The following is a 23,294-nucleotide window of genomic DNA, read 5'->3' on the forward strand; positions in this document are numbered from 1 at the left end:
CCTGGTGCTCAGATAAGCCGGGATCATGGCGATCCAGACACTGAAGAACACCGGCATGCTGAAGGTGATGTACTTGGCCTCATTGAAAGTGTCCGGTAATGTCCTCACCATGAAAGCCAGAACAAAGCTCACCGCTGCCAGGAACCCCAGATACCCCAACATGGAGTAGAACCAGATATCTTACCCTTCATTACACTGATTGACGATCTTCCCAGGATAAGTGTGATGGTCAAACTCTACATATGGCGGAGACACCAGCAGCCAAATAACACAGATGAGAACTTGTACAGAAGAACAAACCAAGACCACAGAATTAGATATTTTGGGTGAGACCCACTTCAACCAGACACTGCCCGGTTTGGTGGCTTTGAAGGCGATACAGACTGTGATGGTCTTGGCCAGAACGGAAGAGACACCAATAGAAAAGAAGATCCCAAATGATACTTGAGTCATCATGCAGGTGATGTCCACAGGACGACCAAGAAAGAAGAAGACACAGAGGAAGCTCAGCAAGATGGAGACCAGGAGTATGAAGCTCACAGTCCGGTTATTGGCTTTAACAATTGGGGTGTCCCAGTAAGAAATGAAGCTTCTTAATGTGAACAATGTTATAGCAGAAAAAAATAAAGTATGTGCTGAAAAAACATGTACCATAATGTCCTTCTCGTAAGATAGAAACTCGTAGGTTTTGGGGACACATTTCTCTTTCTTCTCATCAGGCCATTCTTCTTCAAGACATATATGGCAGGATTCACTGTCTATAATTATAGGAAACAAATATTATTATGTTCTATGAGAAGTGACCATACATATTATACATACCGTACAGAGATTCCTATAGACCAAACCTTCTCAAATTTTATCTACTGGAGCCTCACCAGACTGACCAAGAGGGCGCCTGGGCCTTACTTTCTGTGGTGAAAGTCCATATAAAAGCTGAAAATAATGCTAGGGCTACCTTTCACCCATCTCCCAAGATCCTGGAACACTAGGATGAAACAGTTTGGAGATAAGTAGAAGCATAGTCCTTATATAATGTCCCTTTGGTGGTATTATGGTAATATGCTTAGGGTATTGTGTTGCTGGGTGGTGTAGTGCAACCTTAGGGCTCACCTTCTCAAACCTTCCTGTCACAGTGGGGTCCGAGGGTGCTGGGGCCCTTGTCTTCTTCAGCATACATGCAGAGACATATAATTTTTAATAAAAGTCTTCACACAATAGCGGTGAAAGTATATCAAGACTTTACTTGAAGGATAACTATATACAATCCAATACAGGGGCATCTGATGATGGCAAACTGTTGGCTTTATCAGAGTCCTTTGCTTCAGGGGGAGGGTTACCTTGGTTACTATAGCTTAGACTTGGTGGATAAATAGGATTTAAAAGAGACAGACCTGTTCCAGAGACTTTATAGCTTTCCGCCTTTATAAGGTACGTGTGCATAGGTACTTGAAGTTACTGAAGAGACTTGACGCTGTCAACGCTCGCTATCATGTAGGAGGAAGACGCATGGACACACTGACTTGGAAGCCAGAAAGAGGTAGGCGGTGAATCTGAGGATTACTGAGGTGACGTAGGGAGGTTAGATGTGACTCTGGCAATGCCAGACTACCAACTGTCAACTGACAAGACCGCACAGCCCTTCTGGGTAAAAGGTGGGCGGAGCTAGCTTTTCCCCGGCCAATCACTAGAGTGTGATAGGTTGCAGGGGAGGAGCACTGATCAAGCTCAACACCTGTACCACCAGCAACCAATACATAACAACATATTGAATAAATACATATCAGAAAACAATACCACTACAAGAGAGCTAAGGTAGAGCAGCAAATACATAGGCCCTAATACAGACTGTCTAAGGTTGCCAATAGCAACAATACATTTCCATCATTTGTACAGCTGAACTTTCCTATGTTCTCTATGGGGAGGGGAAGCCACAGCCAGAGTACTCTAGCCATAGCTTTCCATTCTGAGAACAAAGGGCTTAGGCAGTAAATTTCTATCATGGCAGTCTCCAACCTTCACAAAAATCCTCTGTTATTTGAGGCCTCCACACATTTTATACTGACCGCTAAACCGGCCTCCAGTGCCAGGTTTGGTGGACATTAGTTTATGCTACACGGGAACCTTTAGCCTCAGCTATATTTACCTGTTAGTTATAGGATATATACTTACCTGTTATATTGGAGACTTCCCCCTCAGAACACGGGACACAGTTATAGCAACAGGCGTGATATCCTCCATTAGGAGCTTTCCTGTATCCTGGAGAACATCGGCCATTACACCGAGACTGCGGCTTCTGTTATATAAAAGAAATGTCAACCAATAAATCAAATAAACACAGGCTTGGACTTGGCCACCGGGGCGCTGGGGGATCTCCCGGTGGGCCCGCCCCTCTTTGAAGGGCCATGACCTGGAGGTAGGCCTCCAGTTTAGCATCTCCCTATGATCGGGAGATCAAGGAGCCCTCTGCTGCCTTCCTTGATGCCCTAAGTGATAAAAGAAGGGCAGCAGGGCTTTGTTCTTTCACTATCTTTCACTAAACTGTAAAGTTATGGGCCTCCCCTCCTCCAGTGGAATGGTCTGGTCCAAATCATCTCCTGGAGTGGCTCTCTTCCTGTCTGTCACGATGCTCCCTCTGTCCACACAATAAACAAACCCACAGGTGTGGCAGCAGGAACGTGCAGAAACTGCAGAGAGAAGCAGCAGCAGGGTCTCCTTCACCCCCCTCCCCCTGTAGTGATGTCTGCCCTCTCCTGCTGCTGTGTATGCAGTCTGTGCAGAGGAGGAGGGGGAGGGGCTTCAAGCTGCACAGAAGGAAGTGGAGATGGAAACAAGTAGAGCTTCCTGCATAAAGTAAGGGCCCTATTCCACGGGACGGTTATCGTTCAGATTATCGTTAAATTAGTTCGAATCTAAGCGATAATCGTTCGGTTGAATAGCAGTTATCGATTAACAACCGAACAAGAAATCATTGATTGTTTAAAAAGACCTGGACCTATTTTTATTGTTGCTTGTTCGTAAATCATTCGCATTGAATAAGACGTTGTTCAGTCGTTCACATCAGTGACGAACACAATATAGACAACAAGACGACCGCAAGAACGATCATAAGTAACGACTATCGATCCATGTAAAGGGGTGAATGATCTCAGGTCTTTCGCGGTCGTTTGGATCGTTTATCGTTAACAATTATGCGAACGATATTCGTCCCGTGGAATAGGGCCCTAAGTCGGTGTGTGAGTGTTTGTATATCTGTGTATCCTTGTCATCTGTGTGTGTTTGTACATCTGTATCATGTGTTTGTTCATGTGAGTGTTATCTATGTGTGTGTGTGTAATCTGCTTGTGTTTGTATATTGGTCATTTGTGTGTTTGCTTGTTTGCGTCTGTGTAGTGTGCCTATCTGTGTGTGTGTATTCCAAATGTATGCAGTATTTATGTAGGCTACTGTATATATATATATAAGCATAGGGGAGATTTATCAAACATGGTGTAAAGTGAAACTGGCTCAGTTGCCCCTAGCAACCAATCAGATTCCACCTTTCATTTTCCAAAGAGTCTGTGAGGAATGAGAGGTGGAATCTGATTGGTTGCCGGGGGCGACTGAGCCAGTTTCACTTTACACCATGCTTGATAAATCTCCCCCTATGTATTTAAACATAAAATATAGATTAGAGATTGTGTAAACTCTCTCTTTAGTCTATAAGCTTATATGTAGGGTCTATATGCACACTGCATACATTTGAAATAAACTGGTAGCAGTGTAAGAGCCAGGCAGTGCCCTCAATGTATGTGTCTATTTGTGTGTTTGTATAATTAGATGTATGTATGTATGTATGTAAGGTGTGGTGTGTGTGCATGTGTGTATATCTCTTTGTGTGCATATGTGTGTACCTCTATATGTGTGCATATGTATGTACCTCTATATGTGTGCATATGTGTGTAAGGTGTTGTGTGTGCATATGTGTGTACCTCTATTTGTGTGCATATGTACAGTATGTACCTCTATATGTGTACATGTATACGTCAGATTATTCCTTAATCTGAATCTACTATCAGAATTTTGTAAAAAAAAAAAAAAATTTACAGTGCCTTTTTTTTCTAAAACACTGCCCAGTTCCCGGGCTTAGCACCGTTTTTTTCTTGTGCACCAAGAAAATAGGGCTGATGGTACATTCTCTTTACTATGGGCTGTCTGGGTGCAGGGCTCCCAGGTGGCTCATAGCCATACAAGCCATCCATATTCCATTGCATCGCTCACTCTGGGATACAGTATATTGCTGCCCGTATAGAGAACATAATAAAGATCCTATTCTTACCTCACCCGGTATCTTCCTGTGGCTTTTACTGGTCGCCAGCCACTTCTGGGACAGCCCGCTCGGCCACTGACTGAGACAGGACATCGCCGCGGCCAGTGAGCTGTCAATGCCTTAGAAATGGCGGGGAGCTGTGGAGGGGGGGGGGGAGCTGCACGGGTGATCGCTAGATCGTCCGGGCAGCCCATAGAGGATAGCAGTGGTCTGCTGCCGCTGCTACTTTTCCACGGGTCAATGGCAGCAGAGCGCTGCTATCACAGTCGTTTGTCTTTCAACATGTTGAAAGACAAATGACAGCAACAATCAGCTGACATCGTTCATGTTGGCTGATCGTTGCCTTCTATTACACAGGGCAATATTGGCCGAATATGGCCGATAATTGTTCTGTGTAATAGGGCCTTAACTGTGCACAGAGTCTGAGAGGAGCGCGCTTCATTGCAGGTGGGTCCAGCGATCGCGCTGCAGCCTGCCATTAACCTCTTAAGTGTAAGTGACAGGAGCAACTCCTGTCACTTACCGATCGGGACCCCGCAGTCACACTATTAACGGACCTCCGGAGGTCTCTTAGCTTCCTCTGTGCCGTCCGATCGGCGATATGCTGATTGAGTCTACCACAGGCAGGCTCAATCAGCAGAGCGCCCATTACACTGATCAATGCTATGCCTATGGCACAGCAATCACCAGTGTATGCAATCTAATGATTGCAGGTAAAATGTGTAAAAGTAAAAGTTAAAATGTTTTTATACCCCAAAGCTCCTTCCCCCCCAAAATTTTAAATCACCCCCCCTTTCCCATTATATAAATAAAACATATAGAAATAAATAAATAAACATATTATATACCATAGCGTGTGTAATTGTCCGATCTATTAAAATTTAACAATCGTCATCGTGAATGGTGAACGGCATAAATGAAAAGAGGGGAAAAAGCGCCAGGATTACCAATTTTTTGTTATATTGTATATAAAAAAAAGTTAACAAAAAGTGATCAAAACGATCTTAACAAATATGGTATTAATAAAAACTAGAGATCATGGTTCAAAAATTAACACCCCACACAGCCCCGTAGGTGAAAAAATAAAATTGTTATAAGAGTCACAATAGGCCCCTTTTATAAATAATTATTTGCAAAAAATAAAAAGGATTTCATAAAAATATATATAACATTAGAGAATCTGTGTAACCTGCATATGGTTGTGTTCGGACTGACCTATAGAGTAATGGTATCATGTCGCTTTTACCATATAGTGTATTACGTAGACACAGGAACCCCCCAAACGTTACCATATTGCATTATTTTTTACGATTTTACCAATTTATATCTTCATAAATAATATATTTGGGATTCCGTCATACATGTTATGGTAAAATGAAAGACGCTATTACAAAGTACAACTATTCCTGTAAAAATTAACAAGCCTTTACATGGCCTGTAGATAGAAAACTGAGAGTGCTAGAGCTCTTAGAAGGGGAGGAGGAAAAAACGCAAAAATGAAAATTTGTGCGGTTCACTGGGTCATTGGTGGCCTGGTCCTCAAAGGGTTAAAAAAACTTTTTTTAAATGACACCTTTTTTACATTTTTATTTCACTGTGAAACGTGCAATCAATAGTTATTGGCGCTCTGTGTATAGAGCCAACAGGATGGAGGTATATGGCTCAAACCCGCCCATCAGTACGAGTGATCGGGACCCCCGCAGGGTCCTGATCAGTCAGTGACAGATGCTTATCCTGTCACTGACTTCCTTAAACACTGCAATTGCTATAGATCTAAGGGGTTAATTAGAGGCAGCTGCGGGATCGCACCTGCCTGTCATTACCTCGGGCCCCAGCCACACTGATGTGTGCGGGACTGCTCTCACTGCAGCGGTCCCGCACACATCTAAAGTCCCTGAAGTCAGTAATGTTTATATACGTTACTGCTCCACGGGGCATCGGCAACAGAAACATATATAAACGTATTGCTGACGTGAAGGGGTTTAAGAAAAAAAAAAAATTCTATTCAGGACGATGACAAAAGGAACACAACAAGGACAATGGCACAGATTAAGTGTCCGTTAGTTCTAATAAAATTGAGTACCACAGTTACTAAGATTTATACACTTCTGAGGCAATTTTGTGGCCTCAATAAAAAGACAAAATGTCACCACAAGGTGGATATAATGCCACACCAGGGAAAAGAAACCTGCAATGTAAAACTACACTGCTCGAACAACCAAAGCCGATGAGGATGATTGGAATTGGAGTTTTGCTGCAGGGCTGAAGGTTTCCTTTTCCTGTGATAAGATTTTGGTGTAATATAAGGCCACAATATTAGGCTATGTTCACACTAGGTAAGTTCTGTAGTAATCACGGCCATTGTAATTTACGTAGTGCTGTCTTACTATGTTTATACACTCTGGCTGGGATCCCTAGTGGTCAGTTTTCTGTGGCCGCTATTCATTAAAGAACGGCCACAGAAAACCCTGTCAGTGCACACAGTGGAGCGAGCGGCTCCGGCCACAGTGGGGAGCATCAGAACTCAACGCTAAAGATAATCTGGCCGGTACTGCAGGGATGATCTTCTCAGACACCGTGTGAACATAGCCTAAGGGCAGATTTTGGTGTAATATAAGGCCTCAATGTAAGGCCACAACCACGCTAAGTCTTTTTTTGATCATTTTGACAGCTGTGATTATAGATGACCATTATTTGTGGAATAACGGCCTTTGTTATAAAATAACGGTCGTTGTGTGGGTGCAAAATGATGTAGTAAAAAAAAAAATTGAAGAAATTTTAGTTTTAGTAAATCTGGGCCATTGTGTATTCAATTTTGAATTCCGCTTTCTCTTACTCGGTCGTTTTTCCATGTAATTGGTTTTATGTTATAAACTTTCAGTTTACAGTTTGGCGACCTTTGAAAGGTAAATCCGGGCCTCACTTCGAAACACCCCATGTCGGCATACGTAATCAGGTTTGCTATGTACCAGTAATGCAGAATGTTACCACTGTCATCAAAATGGATATCCCTTCCATCGGGATCCGTGTAATGGACGTGTTTCACATACTTGTACAACTGCAAATCAGCAAAAAAGAAGTTGAGAAAAAAATATAAGCGCTAATATCATTATCATCCACATCACTGATGATGTTAAGTAGAGATGAGCGAAGCAGGCGGAAAAAAATTTTGCGAGCTTTGTTAATTTGAGGTCAACCTAGTTAAGATTCACAAATCGAAACTCATAATTTAATTAAAACAGCCAAAACTATAGTAGCTACAATACCGGGACTATAACAAAAGGATGAATTTGTTAAAGCATGTTGTTGTAAAAGTGACAAAAACTGGAAAATCACAAATAAAAAAGTAAATAATCCAGTTTTCGCCATGGACAGCAGTGGACCTTGGTGGGTCAGCGATGTAAAATCCACCCCCCCCCCCCCCCCCCAGGACAGAAGTGGAGTGCAAGCACTGATTATGTAAAGCCCACTCAGTTCAGTAATGAAACCCAGCTTGTATAACACAGTAGGAGTGGAGTGCAGCCACTGATTATGCAATGAGCATGCTCCATTCACTGATCTCAGTAACTTGGTATAACTCAATAGGAGTTTACAGGAGTTTAATATGGACTGTGTCTTCTCTGGTCCCAGTAGGCACTCAGTTACTTGGTAAACTGGACAATTGGCGGACAGCTCCAACAAACTATTTCCCACAATCAGCCCTCCTCTCCTCTTCTTTCCTCTCTGTCCCTAAATTAAGGCTTCAATTTACTTTGTTCTGCGAAGAAAATTCACTCGGATTCATTAAGAAAATTGGCAAAATTCGCTACACATGCTGCCTGGAGCATTACTGGACAGGAGAAAGAGGTTAACCATAATCCCTAGCGCCCGTCCAATCAGCTGCAGGCCCCTCTGTGATCTCAGCAACCCCCCTCTCTATATAAAGCGATTCAGAAACAGAGGTGGCCAGTCTGTGTTTGTGGAGGAGAGAGCAGGATGGCAGCAGGCAGGTAGAGCAGAGCAGGGAGAGACTAACAGAGGGATATAGTAACAGAGAAGAGAGGATAGGATAGGATGGCTGGTCGTGGGTGATTATTTGTTGGAGCTGTCGACCAAGTGACCAATTTCCCAAGTAACTGGAAGCCTATAGGAATTCACTGGGACCAGAGAAGACACAGTCCATATCATTTACTCACTGGGCATTGTAAACTATTGAGTTATAGCAATTTACTGTGCGCCTTACATAATCAGTGGTTGCACTCCACTCCTACTGTGTTAAACAAATTTGGTTTCATTACTGAACTGAGTGTGCACCTTACATAATCAGTACTTATTCATAATCATACTTTATCATTATTTATAATTCAGCATTTACTTTCACCTTATAGATATATTGGAATTTATCCAGGCACATACGCAATTAGTTGGAGTTTTTGCCACACCTGTGCTTCTCAAGCACATGATCCATGACGTAGGGATCTTTCCATTTGCTGGTCACCTGTTTTTATTCGTCACAATGTTCATTTATCCTTAGACCATGATTAAGCGCAGTAGCGCGAAACGCGTAGGTCCTGCTATGCTAACCACCAGATTTTAATATGCACGAATAAAAGTAAAATTTTAAACTTCTACGTCCAGGAGTGCCAACTTCAACACCTTCCTCCTTCAGCTAAGCTTTACATAATCAGTGGTTGCACTCCACTCCTACTGTGTTAAACAAATTTGGTTTCATTACTGAACTGAGTGTGTGCTTTAGATAATCAGTGGCCGCGCTCCACTCTTGTCTTGGGGGAAAAAATTATATTACATCGCTAATCCACCAAGGTCCACTGCTGTCCATGGCGGAAATTGGATGATTGAGATTTTTTTAAATTGTGATTTTCCAAATTTTTGACACAAATTATTTGTATAGCGCACACAGATTCCGCAGCACTTCACATAGTTTTTGCCAATTATTGCTCCCTGTCCACAATAGGGCTCACTATCTAAATTCACCTATCTGTATGTTTTGGGTGTGGGAAGAAACCGGAGTACCGGGAGGAAATCCACGCAAAAACGGGGAGAACATACAAACTCTTTGCAGTTGCCCTTGGTGGGATTTGAACCCAGGACCCCAGCGCTGCAAGGCTACAGTGCTGCCCACTTTAACAACAACATGCTTTAACAAATTCTGTAAAAAGTCCCAGTACTGTAGCTACTATAGTTTGGCTGTTTTAATAAAATTCGTTAAGATTCAATTTTTGAATCTTAATAAGTTTGACAAAAAATTAGCGAAGCTCGCGACACAAATTTCCCGCTGCTTCCCTCATCTCTATCTTTGAACTAGAGAAATGTTCCAACGGCCAGTTAGATCTCAATCCTCTCCTAGCCAATATATAAACCACACACATCTGTTATCTCCTCACCTTTTCTCGTAAGTTGTACAGACTTGATTTATTACCCATTACCGTCATTGTGTGTAAGGCCTGGGCCAGAATATACTCGGACACATATGGATAATATGAGCGGGTATCTTTATTTTCAAACATTCTTGATGATATATTAAACGTCTCAGTGCAGTTCTCTCCTTGACGTTTATAGTTCCACTGGTAAAACCTATTTTTCTCCTGATCTTTAGTCAGACAAAGAAAAAAAATAAAACCAGATCTCTTCCAGCAGGAGATCATTGGGACGAGTTGATAGGGTCACACTATGAAGAGCTTCCGTAACCTTTGGTATTGCTCTTTTTTAATTCTAAAAACTAAACTGCAATTAAAAATTCTATAAAATTGTGATGTTATCATATTAGTCCAGGAATCATGGAAGATTAGGGTAAGATTTTCAATAAAATCCACATAATTGAAAATGAATTTATTATAATCGGCTGAGTACGGTCCACAGACCAGCAGAACCTCCACAGTTGAGTTACAGAGCTCAGATATTTGCTTCTTCGATTTCTCTTCATGGTTCAGATCAATAATATCCATAACACAGATCTCATGTTCGGCCATCAGTTTACTCAACTTTCTTGCTTCCATTTTATCGATCTCTTCACCCGATGTAATAAGTCCGACCCAATTCCATCCAATGTATTCAAGAAATGTAACAATATCCACATATCGTGTCCGGTAATCAGGGGAAAGTTTAAATGCCGTTGGGTATAAGTCCCTGTTATTCTGGATGTAGTCACCGACTCCGTAATTGAGCTGCAGAGACAGAACACATATATACATAATGGAATAGAAATACAGTACAAACAAATTTGGTGTTTTGTAGTAGATAAAGGCCATGTGCAAGGCTTGGAGAATGGAAAATATTTCAGGTTTTTCACTGGCATCAACTATATTAGCCAATCATGACGATAAACAAGTAGACTAGAGCTACATCTAATTTATCAATTATGAAACAAAGAGGGAAGTGTGAGATCAACTGCAAAATAGTGCCTGACGAGGTGAACCTGAAAAACTCCTATACCCTAGGAGAAGAGAAGATCATAGACAAAATATGGGGGATCAGGTCCTCAAGAGAGACAGGAGTACAAAATATAATAAGGGTAATAATTCAGTATATGGAAGGGTCTCAAGATGGCTAAATAAATAGAAAATATGGGCGAAGACATGCAATAGAACAACAGGGTTATTAGAAACCAGATGGTAGTAGTGTAACAAGATGATGAATAATAAATGTGATAAGGGTGAATATAGCAAATCACCTAAATCTAATCAAAATTAAATTAAATAGACATAGGTATAAAAACAACAATATGGTATCATGCACAAATAATATATTTAAAGTAGATACATTTATTTTACAGATATAAAAAGTAGATATTAAAAGAGGTTGATCTGGTACCAAATTTTAAAAGTGTATTAGAATGCTAAATAAAATAACAATGAAACATGAAAAGAAATAAAAAAATGAGAAATAAAAAATAAAAATGAAAAAATGAATAATAAAATAGTAAAATATGAGTTCAATATGTTTTGATAAAAAGGGAAAAGGAGATGGGAAAACACAGAGCAGTTATGTGGTGGATTGGGTTTACACAGTCAATAGAAACTCTGCAGAGAGGAGTTAATTGATTTACTCTGAAGCAATAATTTAGTTGTAATTGGTCATCTGTGGCTGGTGATAGGTTGATGATTGGATCTTGTTAGGTATGCATAATATTTGTACAGTCATTAAGTGATTACTCAGCAAGAGTTACGGTGTTTGCAGTTCAGGCAACTGTTAGAGAAAGCCGGCAGCGATGTGCTCTCACTTGTTTAACACTTTGTCAGCCGATTTTCTGCAGTATAATGTAAAGATCCTCACTGAATTAGTGGTTGTCAGTGGGAGATGCAGTATTTGGATGTGATGCAGCACTTCTACCGTGATAGACAAACACTGTTTGTTAAATGTAAGATAACTGTTGCTTGATAAGGAAATAGTTTGTGGTGCGATATGCACCTCTCACCCTTCTGCCGGTTGCTGGTTTCAGCCCAGGTCGGGTTCGGTGTGGAGCTTTTCCTTTTCCTTTTCGGCGTGGTCTGGTGCTGTTCCAAGTAATGTAGCAGGCGCCTGCGGCCGGGTTTGCCTTCAAATTTATAGAGTGGATGACTTGCGCATGCTCAGTGGAGCTTGGTGCCCGCGGGACCTCGTGGATTTTTGGCGGCAATTACAAATTCTGCCGTTGGTAGAAAAGATTTTTTTCGTGGATGTAGTCTTATCATATAGATTACAGTAGGACTAGGAATTATCTGGACGCGTTTCAGAGCCTTCTTGGCTCTTTCCTCAGCAGCAGATATAGTGCTGCTGCGGAAAGAGGCAAGAAGGCTCTGAAACGCGTCCAGCTAATTCCTAGTCCTACTGTAATCTATATCATAAGACTACATCCACGAAAAAAATCTTTTCTACCAACGGCAGAATTTGTAATTGCTGCCAAAAATCCACGAGGTCCCGCGGGCACCAAGCTCAGCAGTTTCAGCACCGCCTGTTGCCACTTACCCACAGCAGTGCTGCTGCGCCTAAAGCTACCGACTGAAGGCACCATAATTGAGAGGAGGAGGAGGGGTTGGAGGAAGAGGCATAATATGCCTAAGAAACCGTGACCGAGGTAGGCCTTGCAATCCTCGGTATGGGCAGCACATAAGCGGACCCAGGGTCAGACTCGGTGACAGCTGCTACCTCAGTCTAACTTGGTCACTCTGTTGTCACCACCATGCTGTGTCAGGGTAAATTTTTGGGTGGTGTAAATGCAACTGAGAGGACACACTGATTCACCCCAGGATTTATGCCCAGGTCATCTGATCTGGCCGGTTAATCACTACTATCGGCTCGCAGGGGTTGCTTGTGCGGCAGTTGGCTTATACGCCACCTGCCTTTGATCTCCATACTGCTCTTTGCAGCTCCACCCCCAGGTGTCTGGAATAGCTGGATCCAGTCCTGGGAAACTGGGAGAAGAAAACAAATGTACATGTGGCAAACCTTCTGGTACAGGTCGGGCAAACCAGGTAGGGATGGTCCGAACCTGGTTCGGACGGGGTTCGTACAAACCTGAACCCTCCGCAATGATTCCCGCTGTCTGCCCGCTCCGTGCAGCGGGCGGATCAAGCGGGAGGAACGTCTGGAAAACTGGGATACAGCCATAGCCACAGGCTGTATCCCAGTTTTCCAGGCGGTCCTCCCGCTGTATCCGCCCGCTGCACGGAGCGGGCAGACAGCGGGAATCCGATGCCGAGCGTTCGGGTTCTGCTGAACCCGAACCTCGGCGGGTTTGGACCATCCCTAAAACCAGGGTATGTTTTCAGTTATAGGCTACTGTACATCACACATGACCATGGCTGGTTGTAGGTTCAGCATTGAGAGCCACAGATCGGTACTTTGCTCAATACTACTTGTGCTGTTTGTTGTCTAAGCTGAGCAGTTGGAGTACGGCCTGTTGCTGCTTCCCCATGGCAGTGCTGTAGCGCTTCAAGCTAGCAACTGATGGCGGTGTGATGAAAGTTGTCAATTGGGAAGTGGAGATGAAGAATAAGGGATTGGTGGAACTAGCATAATTTTCCAGGGAAACACTGATGTAAGTAGGGCCCGCAATCCTCAGTGTTGTTAGCAATGAATGTGTTGGTCAATGTTCCGGGAGGCTTTGGTGTAAAGTGGGGATGGCACAGCAGGAAAAATAGTGCTGGCTGTCGACCAAGTAGCAAGGGATGGCTGTTACCATAAGGCTGCGGAATGCCTTAGTTTCCATAGGCCCATATGGCAACATCATCTGCGTGAGGAGTTTTGCAATTTGCGAACGTAGTGCTAGTGCATATTAGGGGCAGGATTCAAAGGTCAAGTCCCTTTACTAGCAACACTGGACAGAGAGGAAGAAAGGATGATGGAAAAATTACTTGGCTGAAGGACTTTCTGAAGAAAGCTAGCTGGTCACCCCAAAAGTAGACAGGTGGAGTTCCTTTAGTTGCTCTTGTTAAGGTTTAACAGGACATATTCCTGTTAGTAGAAGCTTGTGAAGAAATCAAGAGCACAGCTTGTAACATATACTAACATAGTAACATAGTAAACAAAGTTAAAAGAAGACAAGAGTCAATCTGTCAGATGGGACAAACACAACCAGACAGTGGGCCCTGAACTGAACCCGCCCACTGTCACCTGCCTACTTGCCTCAGTCGACCCTAGACGGTCGCGGACAACCACGGAGACGTTCCCTACACTGCGTACGTGACACACTGAATAGTACAGACAGACAAACACAATAAGGAGTAACGGAACAAGCCAAGTCAAACCACACGGACAACGCAGTACAAAGTCAGGAACACAAGGATAGTCAAAAAGTCAGGCGGAGGTCAGAACACGAGTAAATCAGGCAGAAGGAATCAGGACGGGGTGCGCAGGAATAGGACAGGGGGAGGTGGGATCAGATGAACTAATAGCCAGCGATTAACTACTGGCAATGCTTAGACTTTATACTGGACCAGGAGCCCGGACCAAAGGCTAATTGGCCTGGCCTCCTGAGTCCAGTCTTACTGCAGCTGGTGCTCTGCAGACTGAGTGGCCGGGCGACCTGTCACTCAGCCTTAGTGCAAGACACAGCAGCTGTGTGCCGGCCAGCCGGCTGACAGTCACGTGAGACCACGGCGTCCCCGGTTGCTAGGGACGCCGTCGGATCTCCGTGACGTCACTCGGCTCCGGCGGGCGGAGCGATGGCGCGCTCCCGAGCCGACCGCCGGAGCCGAGCTAGACTGAGACGCTGCTGGAGCCAGGTAAGGTAAGTTCCTGACACAATCAGGTTCAACCTAGGGAAATCCTACTGTGTTGATCCAGGGGAAGGCAAAAACCCACACGAGGCAGATGACAATCACCCCACCACAGGGAGAAAACTCCCCCCGACTCCAATGGCAACCAGAACAATCCCTGGATCAACGTATCACCGAAAATCTAATGCCCATACCTTGTAATATTATATTGTTCAAGAAAAGCATCCAAGCCTCCCTTGAACTTATTTAATGAATCGGCCATGACAACATCATGTGGCAGAGAGTTCCACAGTCTTACCGCTCGTACAGTAAAGAACCCGCGTAGATGCTGATGGTGAAATCTTCTTTCCTCTAGACGTAGAGGATGCCCCCTTGTCATGGTTACAGACCTAGTAAGGAGTTAGAAGATCACTACAAAGATCTCTGTACTGTCCATTCATATATTTGTACATTGTGATCAGATCGCCCCTAAGACGTCTTTTTTCTAGCGTAAATAACCCCAAGCTTGATAACCTGTCCCGGTACTGTAACCCACCCATTCCCTTAATGATCTTTGTTGCCTCCTCTGCACCCGCTCCAGTTCAGCTTATATACCGGTGCCCATAACTGTACACAGTATTCCATGTGGTCTGACCAGTGATTTATAAAGAGGCAAAACTATGTTCTCATATTTAGCATCTATACCTCTTTTTATGCATCCCATTATTTTATTAGCCTTGGCAGCTGCTGCCTGGCACTGATTACTAAAGTTGAGTTTACTGTCCACCAATACCCCCAGGTCTTTTTCGGAAGTAATTTTACCCAGTGTTTTATTAAATAATAATATAATAGCACATAACTGTACTTATTGTACTAAGTAATTTTACCCAGTGTTTTATTAAATAATAATATAATAGCACATAACTGTACTTATTATTTCTACGGCCCAAATGCATAACCTTACATTTATCCAAATTAAACTTCATTTGCCATTTCACCGCCCAAGCCTCCAGCTTCTCCAAATCCCTCTGTGCTGATTTCTCTACCCAGTTTAGTATCATCTGCAAAAATGGAGATTCTACTCTGTAGTCCCTCTACAAGATCATTAATAAAAAATATTAAAAAGAAGTGGACCCAACACTGACCCCCCTCCCAGGAACTAACTGGGAGTTTTGTACAGGGAGCTGGGACTAGTTTCCCATTAGTGGAGGATAGGTGAGGCAACTTGACGTCTCATTAGATTTTAAGAAATTTAAAGGCAGAATATTACTTTTTATTATTTTTGTCCTAATAAGTCACATGTCAGCCACTTCCTTCTCCCATCCCTCCCGTCAGCCCTGGATGTGCCAGAATACAAAAGCAGAATGTGTAGTGTCAGACATCCCTGTGATACTGAATCTCCCCTGGGAGTCTCTATAACACTACATGGACTCCACTTACCTGGGTGTACTTGTATAGCTCCAGTACTGGGACCATGGTCTCAGTGTTAGAATCCACCACAAATGCCGGCACTTCCCCGTGATTGACATTGCAGTAGTTAGGAGCTTTATTGTATCTTCCGGACAGGATGCTGAATACAGCTTGTGAGGTTTTCAATTGATCTCCGCATGTATCCACTATATGATACCCCAGAGTGATATTGGGCAGAAGGTTGGGATCCTTATTAATCTCATCCACAGCGAAGATGAAGGACAAGATGCTTCTATAGTTTTCATATCGAACACTGAAAAGGTTGGAAATGTAAAATACTTAATAAATCTGAGAAAACAGATACTTAACACAGTCACTTTGTTTAACCCCATAGACTGCAATGATTATGCAATGTCATAGTTTCTTGGGTGCCAGGCATCTCACATTCTGTCGTTAGTCGGGTATGCCAAAATGTATTGCTGACTGCGGGTCTCACTGATGATACCCACTGTGATTGGGAGATACAACCAGAGATACAATGTAGCTTCATAAAGTTATATTGTCGGAATAAGATGTTACACACTCTATTCCGAGCTATATCTCCCAATGTGATCTATATCTTTTGACATGCCTGATGACATGTCCAAAGTAATTTTTCATGACAGGTACTCTTTAGCATCTTAGCAGCAGCAGCAACACCAACAGCTCAGTGCTTAATGTAACCATTTCTTTGCAGTAATGCTGCTCTTTCTTACATTTCTTCTCACATAGAACCTTGCAAATCTAGTGCATCAGTAACCCTTTCTCTCTCTACATGCAACCTATAATACCAGGTTGTAACTGTACTATTCAGTTGGTGCACTTTCTCTAGCATTATTGTCAGAAATGTAACTGACTTAACCTTCAGAGGGTTGCCCCAGAAACCTGTCTGCGTCAGAGCACACCCCAGCGTCACTGGACTGTGTCAGGTGACGTCACGGATACTGATGGCAGGGAAACGCTGTTAAATTCATTTGAAAGCTGCTGTGCTGCTATTACCTGCGATTGAGTGGCAGGCGCTCCTACCATTCGGCCCCAAGCCGCTCATGAGTTGTTAATAAGATCAGAGGGGCTGGTCCAAGCAGATCTTGGACCGGGTCTCTGATCCACTATATAGTGTTTGTCTGCCAACATTGGGTTGCCAGTTATTGAGCTAGTCTCTTGTCTGCTACTGTGTTCTTTGCTATTACCTTGTTCTCTTGACCCTGCTCTGTTGTCCCTACTATTCTTGTTTGTCGATTGCCCTGACCTCACCTTCTGTCTTTAGACTTTGCTTTTGGATTTCATTTTATTACTGCACTTCCCGATTGCTGTGACCCGGTTTGCTTACTATTCTTTATTGTGTTGTTTGTCTTGTTTGCTTTACACGTTCCACATAACCAGGTTAGGGTCTGTCACCCAGTTGCTTGCTGCCATTTAGGGCAGATCGCGGCAAGTACGCGGGGACAGTGGGTGGGGCTTCAGCTTCGGGTCCACGGTTCATGTCTTTATCTTGTCCCAGCCGTAATAACTATGCCATGGTATACCAGAGAGGAGTATGTGCTGTGCTCTTTATGTGATGTTGGCAACTTTTTACTCAGGTTTACTCATTCACAAGTTCTATTTCTACAGCTTGTAGTTGGCTTAGCCGCGCACAGGCCTCAGGCTGCCATGACATCGGATTCAGCCTCGCAAGGAGCCGATCCGACAGCTCCACCACCAATAACAGGTATTTATAATGTTTCACTTTTAGACATGGCTCTCTGCTGCCGTCAGCAGTCAGAAATCAACAGGTTTAGAGAGTACTCAAGTCCAGATCCCTTCCTACACCTCTTTTCAGACAGGGGTTAAAGGCATCTGTCAGCTGCAGTGTATTAAATAGCTGTTTGGACCAGGAGACATATGGTTTGTTTTTATATATCTGTCTACGTAGTGTCCCAGTACAGGTGGTCCGCTAAGTTTTATTCCAGAGTAAAGTATCTGTCAGGTATTGCACAAAGGGGATTAAGGAGATGCTATTGTGTCTGTATTATGATTTATTATGTATGGAGCACTACTAAAGGAAGGTAATGTGTTAATTTTTTTGTACCACATGTTTTTCTTGTCCTATCACGGGTGCAGGTGTTTTACTTCTCACCAATCAGCACACAGGTTAGCTTGCCCCTATAGAAGGGAGGTTAGTTACTAATGGGAGGTCTTTTGTCAGTAAAGGTGGGGAGGCACTGAGACACACAAGTAAGGATACATCTTCACTGTCGTTGTTTATCTCCAAATGTAGTGCTAAAATCCTTGGGTAGAGTAGCCCTCCTCTGAAGATAACCTTGTTCATGCCTGAAATCCTTCTGGAAGACCAAGGGCAGTAACCACCACAGTTGGGTACTGACCCTAGTAGGACAAATAGTGGGAAAAGCTGAAGTATCCTGCTGTATTTGCACAGTTCTTCTGGGAAGTCTTGGAAAGTCTCCTACAACTATAGACAAACGCCTAGGGCTTGTAGTACCCAAACTTGCCTCTGTGAAAAAGATAGGGCAAAAGGTGTTCAGATAGCAACATGAACGTGAGTACTAGAGATGAAGGAGTACTACTCGATTGAGTAGGTATTCGATCAAATAGTACACTATTCAAAATACTTGATTTCGATTGAGTATTCGATCAAAACTCCATAAAATTTCGAATTCCCTCCCTCCTTCCCTGGCATTTTTTTTAACCAATAACTATGGGGGGGGGGGCACTAGGAACACACAGACAGTGAAAAAAAAATCCCCTTCATTCGTTGGCTGTCTAAACCATGTGACCTTTACAGTAATAGAATAGTGGATTTGAGATTCGATTTCAGATGAGACTTGGAGCTAGAGAGGGAGACAGTGTGTAGCAGGGACAGTCAGGTATTAGGGAGACAGTGTGTAGCAGGGACAGTCAGGTGTTAGACAGGGAGACAGTGTGTAGCAGGGACAGTCAGGTATTAGACAGGGAGACAGTGTGTAGCAGGGACAGTCAGGTGTTAGACAGGGAGATAGTGTGTAGCAGGGACAGTCAGGTATTAGACAGGGAGGCAGTGTGTAGCAGACACAGTCAGGTATTAGACAGGGAGACAGTGTGTAACAGGGACAGTCAGGTATTAGACAGGGAGACAGTGTGTAGCAGGCACAGTAAGGTATTAGAGAGGGAGACAGTGTATAGCAGGGACAGTCAGGTATTAGATCATATTAGGCAGGAGAGACCCCCAAAAGCCCCCAAAATTATAGAAAAAACACATTTACTCAGAGATACACAGCTATTAAACCGGCTAGCAGCACAAGCACATAGATGTGTTCAGACAGACAGGCAGCTGAAGTGCACTGTGAGGAATAGGCTGCAGTGTATCTGCTTGTATAGGGTATACTGCTGTATACTCCTTGTGTGCCAAGGCAAAAAATATAGGTGTGGTGCTACTGTTCTGCGTGCGGTGCTCCACATAAAATAAGATGTAAATGTTTTTATGTAGTATCTTAACAACTTTATGGTATTGTTGAGAGTAACAAGTGGAGAAGGTTATGGGTGTTGTATTTGATCTTACTTCTTACTTCTGTTTTTACTATTATTTATTCGTTTGTTTTTCTGTTGTTTTTTCTTTAATAATTCAGTTCTCGATTTTCCTGCAACTATACTACGTGCTCTCTGGATGTTTTTAAAACTGTAGCCTCGTTGAATGAGGCGTACGGATGCTTCATTCAAATGTTGTTTTGCAGACTCCTCGTCTGAACATGCCCTTTTAATGCGTGTGAATTCGCCCACTGGTATGGCTTGTATAGTGTGGGCTGGATGTTCACTTCTAGCATGCAGTATAGTGTTCCCTGCCGTGGGCTTACGGTATAAGGATGTTGTTACCTGTCCTGTTGCTGCAGAAGCAGTTAAGCTAATGTCCAAAAATGGAATCTGAGAATTTTGTACTTCATGTGTGAAATGTAAATTTAAATTATTCTGGTTGATATATTTCACAAACTTAGTTATATCTGCAGGGTTGCCAGTCCATACCACCGTATGGACTGGCAGAACGGATTATCTAATGAGAAAATGTGCTTCTCCTCCCACCATGCCATGTACAATCCAGCTAGCGTGGGTGAGAAGCGAGCACCCATTGGTGCTCCTTGCACCTGTAGGAAAAAATCATTGTTAAATGTGAAAAAATTGTGCTTGAGTAAATAATCAGTAACCTCTATGATGTACTCCCTCAATTCCATACTATACTGGCTGTATTTGTAAAGATGGAATGCCAGTGCCTGTATGGCCAGTTCGTGTGGAATTGAGGAGTACAAAGCACACACATCAACACAGCTCAACACAGTTCAACACAGCTGTGATCCTACGTAATACTTGCTCACAAACATGTGATAAATTACAATTGCTCCAATTGGCCAGCCTTGGTCTTTTAACCCACGTATCTGGTTGTGGCTTGTAGACATGATTAAGCGCGCATGCGCGAAACGCGTCGTCCAGCCACTGCACTCTCAGTAGTGCACTACAGCTTTTTTAATCAGGATGAAATAAAGCATGAAGTTTTAGCAGCAATTAGTTTTCTTTTGGAAGTGCTGGATCCATTCACTTTTTTTCTTTGGAAGCTCTTTGAGTTAGCGGGCTGGCTACCCGGGATCCGTGCACCCCCTCCTCATTCAATCATAGGTCCGGGACCTAGACAGGTGAGCTGACATCCACTTTTATATCTTTGTGACTTTACCTTGTCTGGCTTCATTTTACCTTGTTCACCCTCTCTGGTACTATCTCTGGCTTTTGTCCACCATTCGTTTGGTCCTCCGTTCTTTGTTGCCTTCATGGTCCTGTCCTTTTGTGTGTCTACTGTCATTGTACCTTGTTTGTCCTTTCTGTTACTATCTCTGGCTTTCATTCCTTGCTTGTCTGGTATTCCCCTCGGCCAGTTTGTGCTATCTATTTTGTGTCCTGTATTTTGCACTTATTTGAGAGCAGGGACTGCCACCCAGATGCGGATGGTTAGTTAGGACCTGCTCTGCAAGTAGGTAGGGACAGTGTGGGGGCTGATAGTTGTAGGGCCAACTTGTCCTGTGTCTTTTGTCCTCCGGGGGCCCTGACATTATCAGCTAGCACCCCCACACTGTCCCTACCTACATGCAGAGCAGGTCCTAACTAGGGATGGTCCAAACCTGCTGAGGTTCGGGTTTGTATGAACCCGAATGCTCGGCAGCAGATTTCCGCTGCCTGCCCGCTCCATGCAGCGGGCGGATACAGCGGGAGTAACGTCTGGAAAACTGGGATACAGCCTATGGCTATGTTCACACTACGTATATTTGAGGCTGTATGTTTGAGGCTGTATAGCAACCAAAACAGAAAGGATCTGTTCACATAATGTTGTAATTGAGTGGATGGCCGCCATTTAATGGCAAATATTTGCTGCTATTTTAAAACAACGGTTGTTGTATTGAAATAATGGCAGTTATTTACTGTTATATGGCGGCCATCCACTCAATTTCACCATTGTGTGAACAGAGCCTTTCTGTGTTTTCAATCCACTCCTGGTTTTGGTTGCTATGAGGACCTGACATGAGGACCAAATACAGCCTCAAATATACATAGTGTGAACCGAGCCTAAGGCTGTGGCTGTATCCCAGTTTTCCAGGCGGTCCTCCCGCTGGATCCGCCAGCTCCACGGAGTGGTCAGACAGCGGGAATCATTACTGAGGGTTCGGGTTCGTACGAACCAGAACCGAACTCGGTTAGTACCATCCCTAGTCCTAACTGACCGTCCACAACTGGGTGGCAGTCCCTGCTCTCAAAATTCACTTACTTTTTCTTGCATTTATTATAGTCACATTAAGAGTAGAAGCCACATTGGTAAATTCTGAAACTTTCATAACTAAATAAAATATTAAAAACCATCCTCACCTTCTTTGCTCCCCCATCCCATCTGTTCTGCCAGGTCCGGCATCACAGCAGTTCCTGGTGCGGTGTTACCCTACAAGAATTGATTGGATGGTGACCTGCCACTTCTTACAGCAGTGGGGGAGCAAGGAAAGTGAGTATTTTTTTATTCCACGTGACGGAGCTTAGTTCTGCATTGAAATGAAACCCTAGAACAGGGGTCCCCAACTGGCGGTCCGAACCCGGACCGCGGAGGCCAGCTGTCCGGACCCCTGGGGCTATATACTACAGGGGGAGAGCTCACAGGGGGGCTATATACTACAGGGGAAGAGCACACAGGGGATATATACTGCTGGGGGGGGGCTATATACTACTGGGGGGAGTACACAGGGGGGCTATATACTACTGGGGGAGCTCACAGGGGGCTATATACTACAGGGGGAGAGCACACAGGGGGGCTATATACTACTGGGGGAGCTCACAGGGGGGCTATATACTACAGGGGGAGAGCGCACAGGGAGGCTATATACTACAGGGGGAGAGTGCACAGGGGGGCTATATACTACAGGGGGAGAGTGCACAGGGGGGCTATATACTACTGGGGAGAGCGCACAGGGGGACTATATACTACTGGGGGAGCAACAGGGGGGGCTATATACTACTAGGGCAGTCACCCCTTTTGTACTCAATATCAAAGTGCTGGTGAGAGAGAAAAAACACCAGTTTTCCCGCTAATAAGCATCAATTCTGTATGTAAATAGTTGAACGTTTGTGAAAAGTAACAACACGTTTACTACTGATGTTCAGCTCGGACCTTCACCTGACAATAGACCCCGGTAAGTGGACCTTCACTAAAAGTTGTTGAGTACCCCTGCCATAGAATATCCCTTTAACCCCTTAAGGTCCAAGCCAATTTTCGTTTTTGCGCTTTTGCTTTTTCCATTTTATGTTTAAAAGTCCATAGCGCTTGCATTTTTTCACCTAGAGACTTATATGAGTGCTTATTTTTTGCGAAACCAATTGTACTTTGCAATTACAGGCATAATTTTTCCATAAAATATGTTGTGAAACCGGAAAAAAATCATTTGCGCTGTCAAATTGAAAAAAAAAAACGAATTTGTTTTGATTTCGGGGAGTTTTGCATTTACGCCGTTCGCCCTATGGTAAAACTGACTTGTTATGCATGTTCCTCAAGTCGTTACGATTACTATGATATATAACATGTATAACTTATATTGTATCGGATGGCCTGTAAAAAATTCAAACCATTGTTAACAAATATATGTCACTTAAAATCGCTCCATTCCCAGGCTTATAGCGCTTTTATCCTTTGGTCTATGGGGCTGTGTAAGGTGTCAGTTTTTGCGCCATGATGCGTTCTTTCTACCGATACCTTGATTGCGCATATACGACTTTTTGATCGCTTTTTATTACATTTTTTCTGGATTTGATGCGACCAAAAATGCGCAATTTTGCACTTTGGGATTTTTTTGCGCTGACGCCGTTTACCG

The 23,294-nt window shown here is 43.5% G+C and overlaps 1 protein-coding gene across 1 annotated transcript; it reads right to left on the bottom strand.

The window, feature by feature from the left end:
- Window positions 1–180: 180 nt before the first annotated feature.
- On the bottom strand, window positions 181–17,416 carry LOC138796412 (vomeronasal type-2 receptor 26-like). Its single transcript, XM_069976009.1, has 12 exons — window positions 17,332–17,416; window positions 16,339–16,402; window positions 15,925–16,207; window positions 15,449–15,578; window positions 13,909–13,977; window positions 12,624–12,699; window positions 11,989–12,061; window positions 10,197–10,473; window positions 9,694–9,899; window positions 7,233–7,367; window positions 2,173–2,296; window positions 181–758 (listed from the first exon to the last, which is right to left on the bottom strand). The coding sequence occupies exons 1-12, from the start codon at window positions 17,414–17,416 to the stop codon at window positions 181–183; spliced, it is 2,100 nt and encodes a 699-aa protein (XP_069832110.1).
- Window positions 17,417–23,294: the final 5,878 nt, after the last annotated feature.

Source organism: Dendropsophus ebraccatus, chromosome 7, assembly GCF_027789765.1.
Source record: "Dendropsophus ebraccatus isolate aDenEbr1 chromosome 7, aDenEbr1.pat, whole genome shotgun sequence".
NCBI lineage: Eukaryota > Metazoa > Chordata > Amphibia > Anura > Hylidae > Dendropsophus > Dendropsophus ebraccatus.

Bases quoted from the DNA above. Each gene is read 5' to 3' on its own strand.
- LOC138796412 (XM_069976009.1), bottom strand. From the start codon at position 17,416: ATGAACCGTGGACCCGAAGCTGAAGCCCCACCCACTGTCCCCGCGTAC. The intron at 13,978-15,448 runs GTAAGGTTATGC...TGTACTATTCAG, and splicing joins GAAGTTTAATTTGGATAAAT to TGTGTCACGTACGCAGTGTA. The intron at 7,368-9,693 runs GTGAGGAGATAA...GCTGATTTGCAG, and splicing joins TGTACAACTTACGAGAAAAG to TTGTACAAGTATGTGAAACA.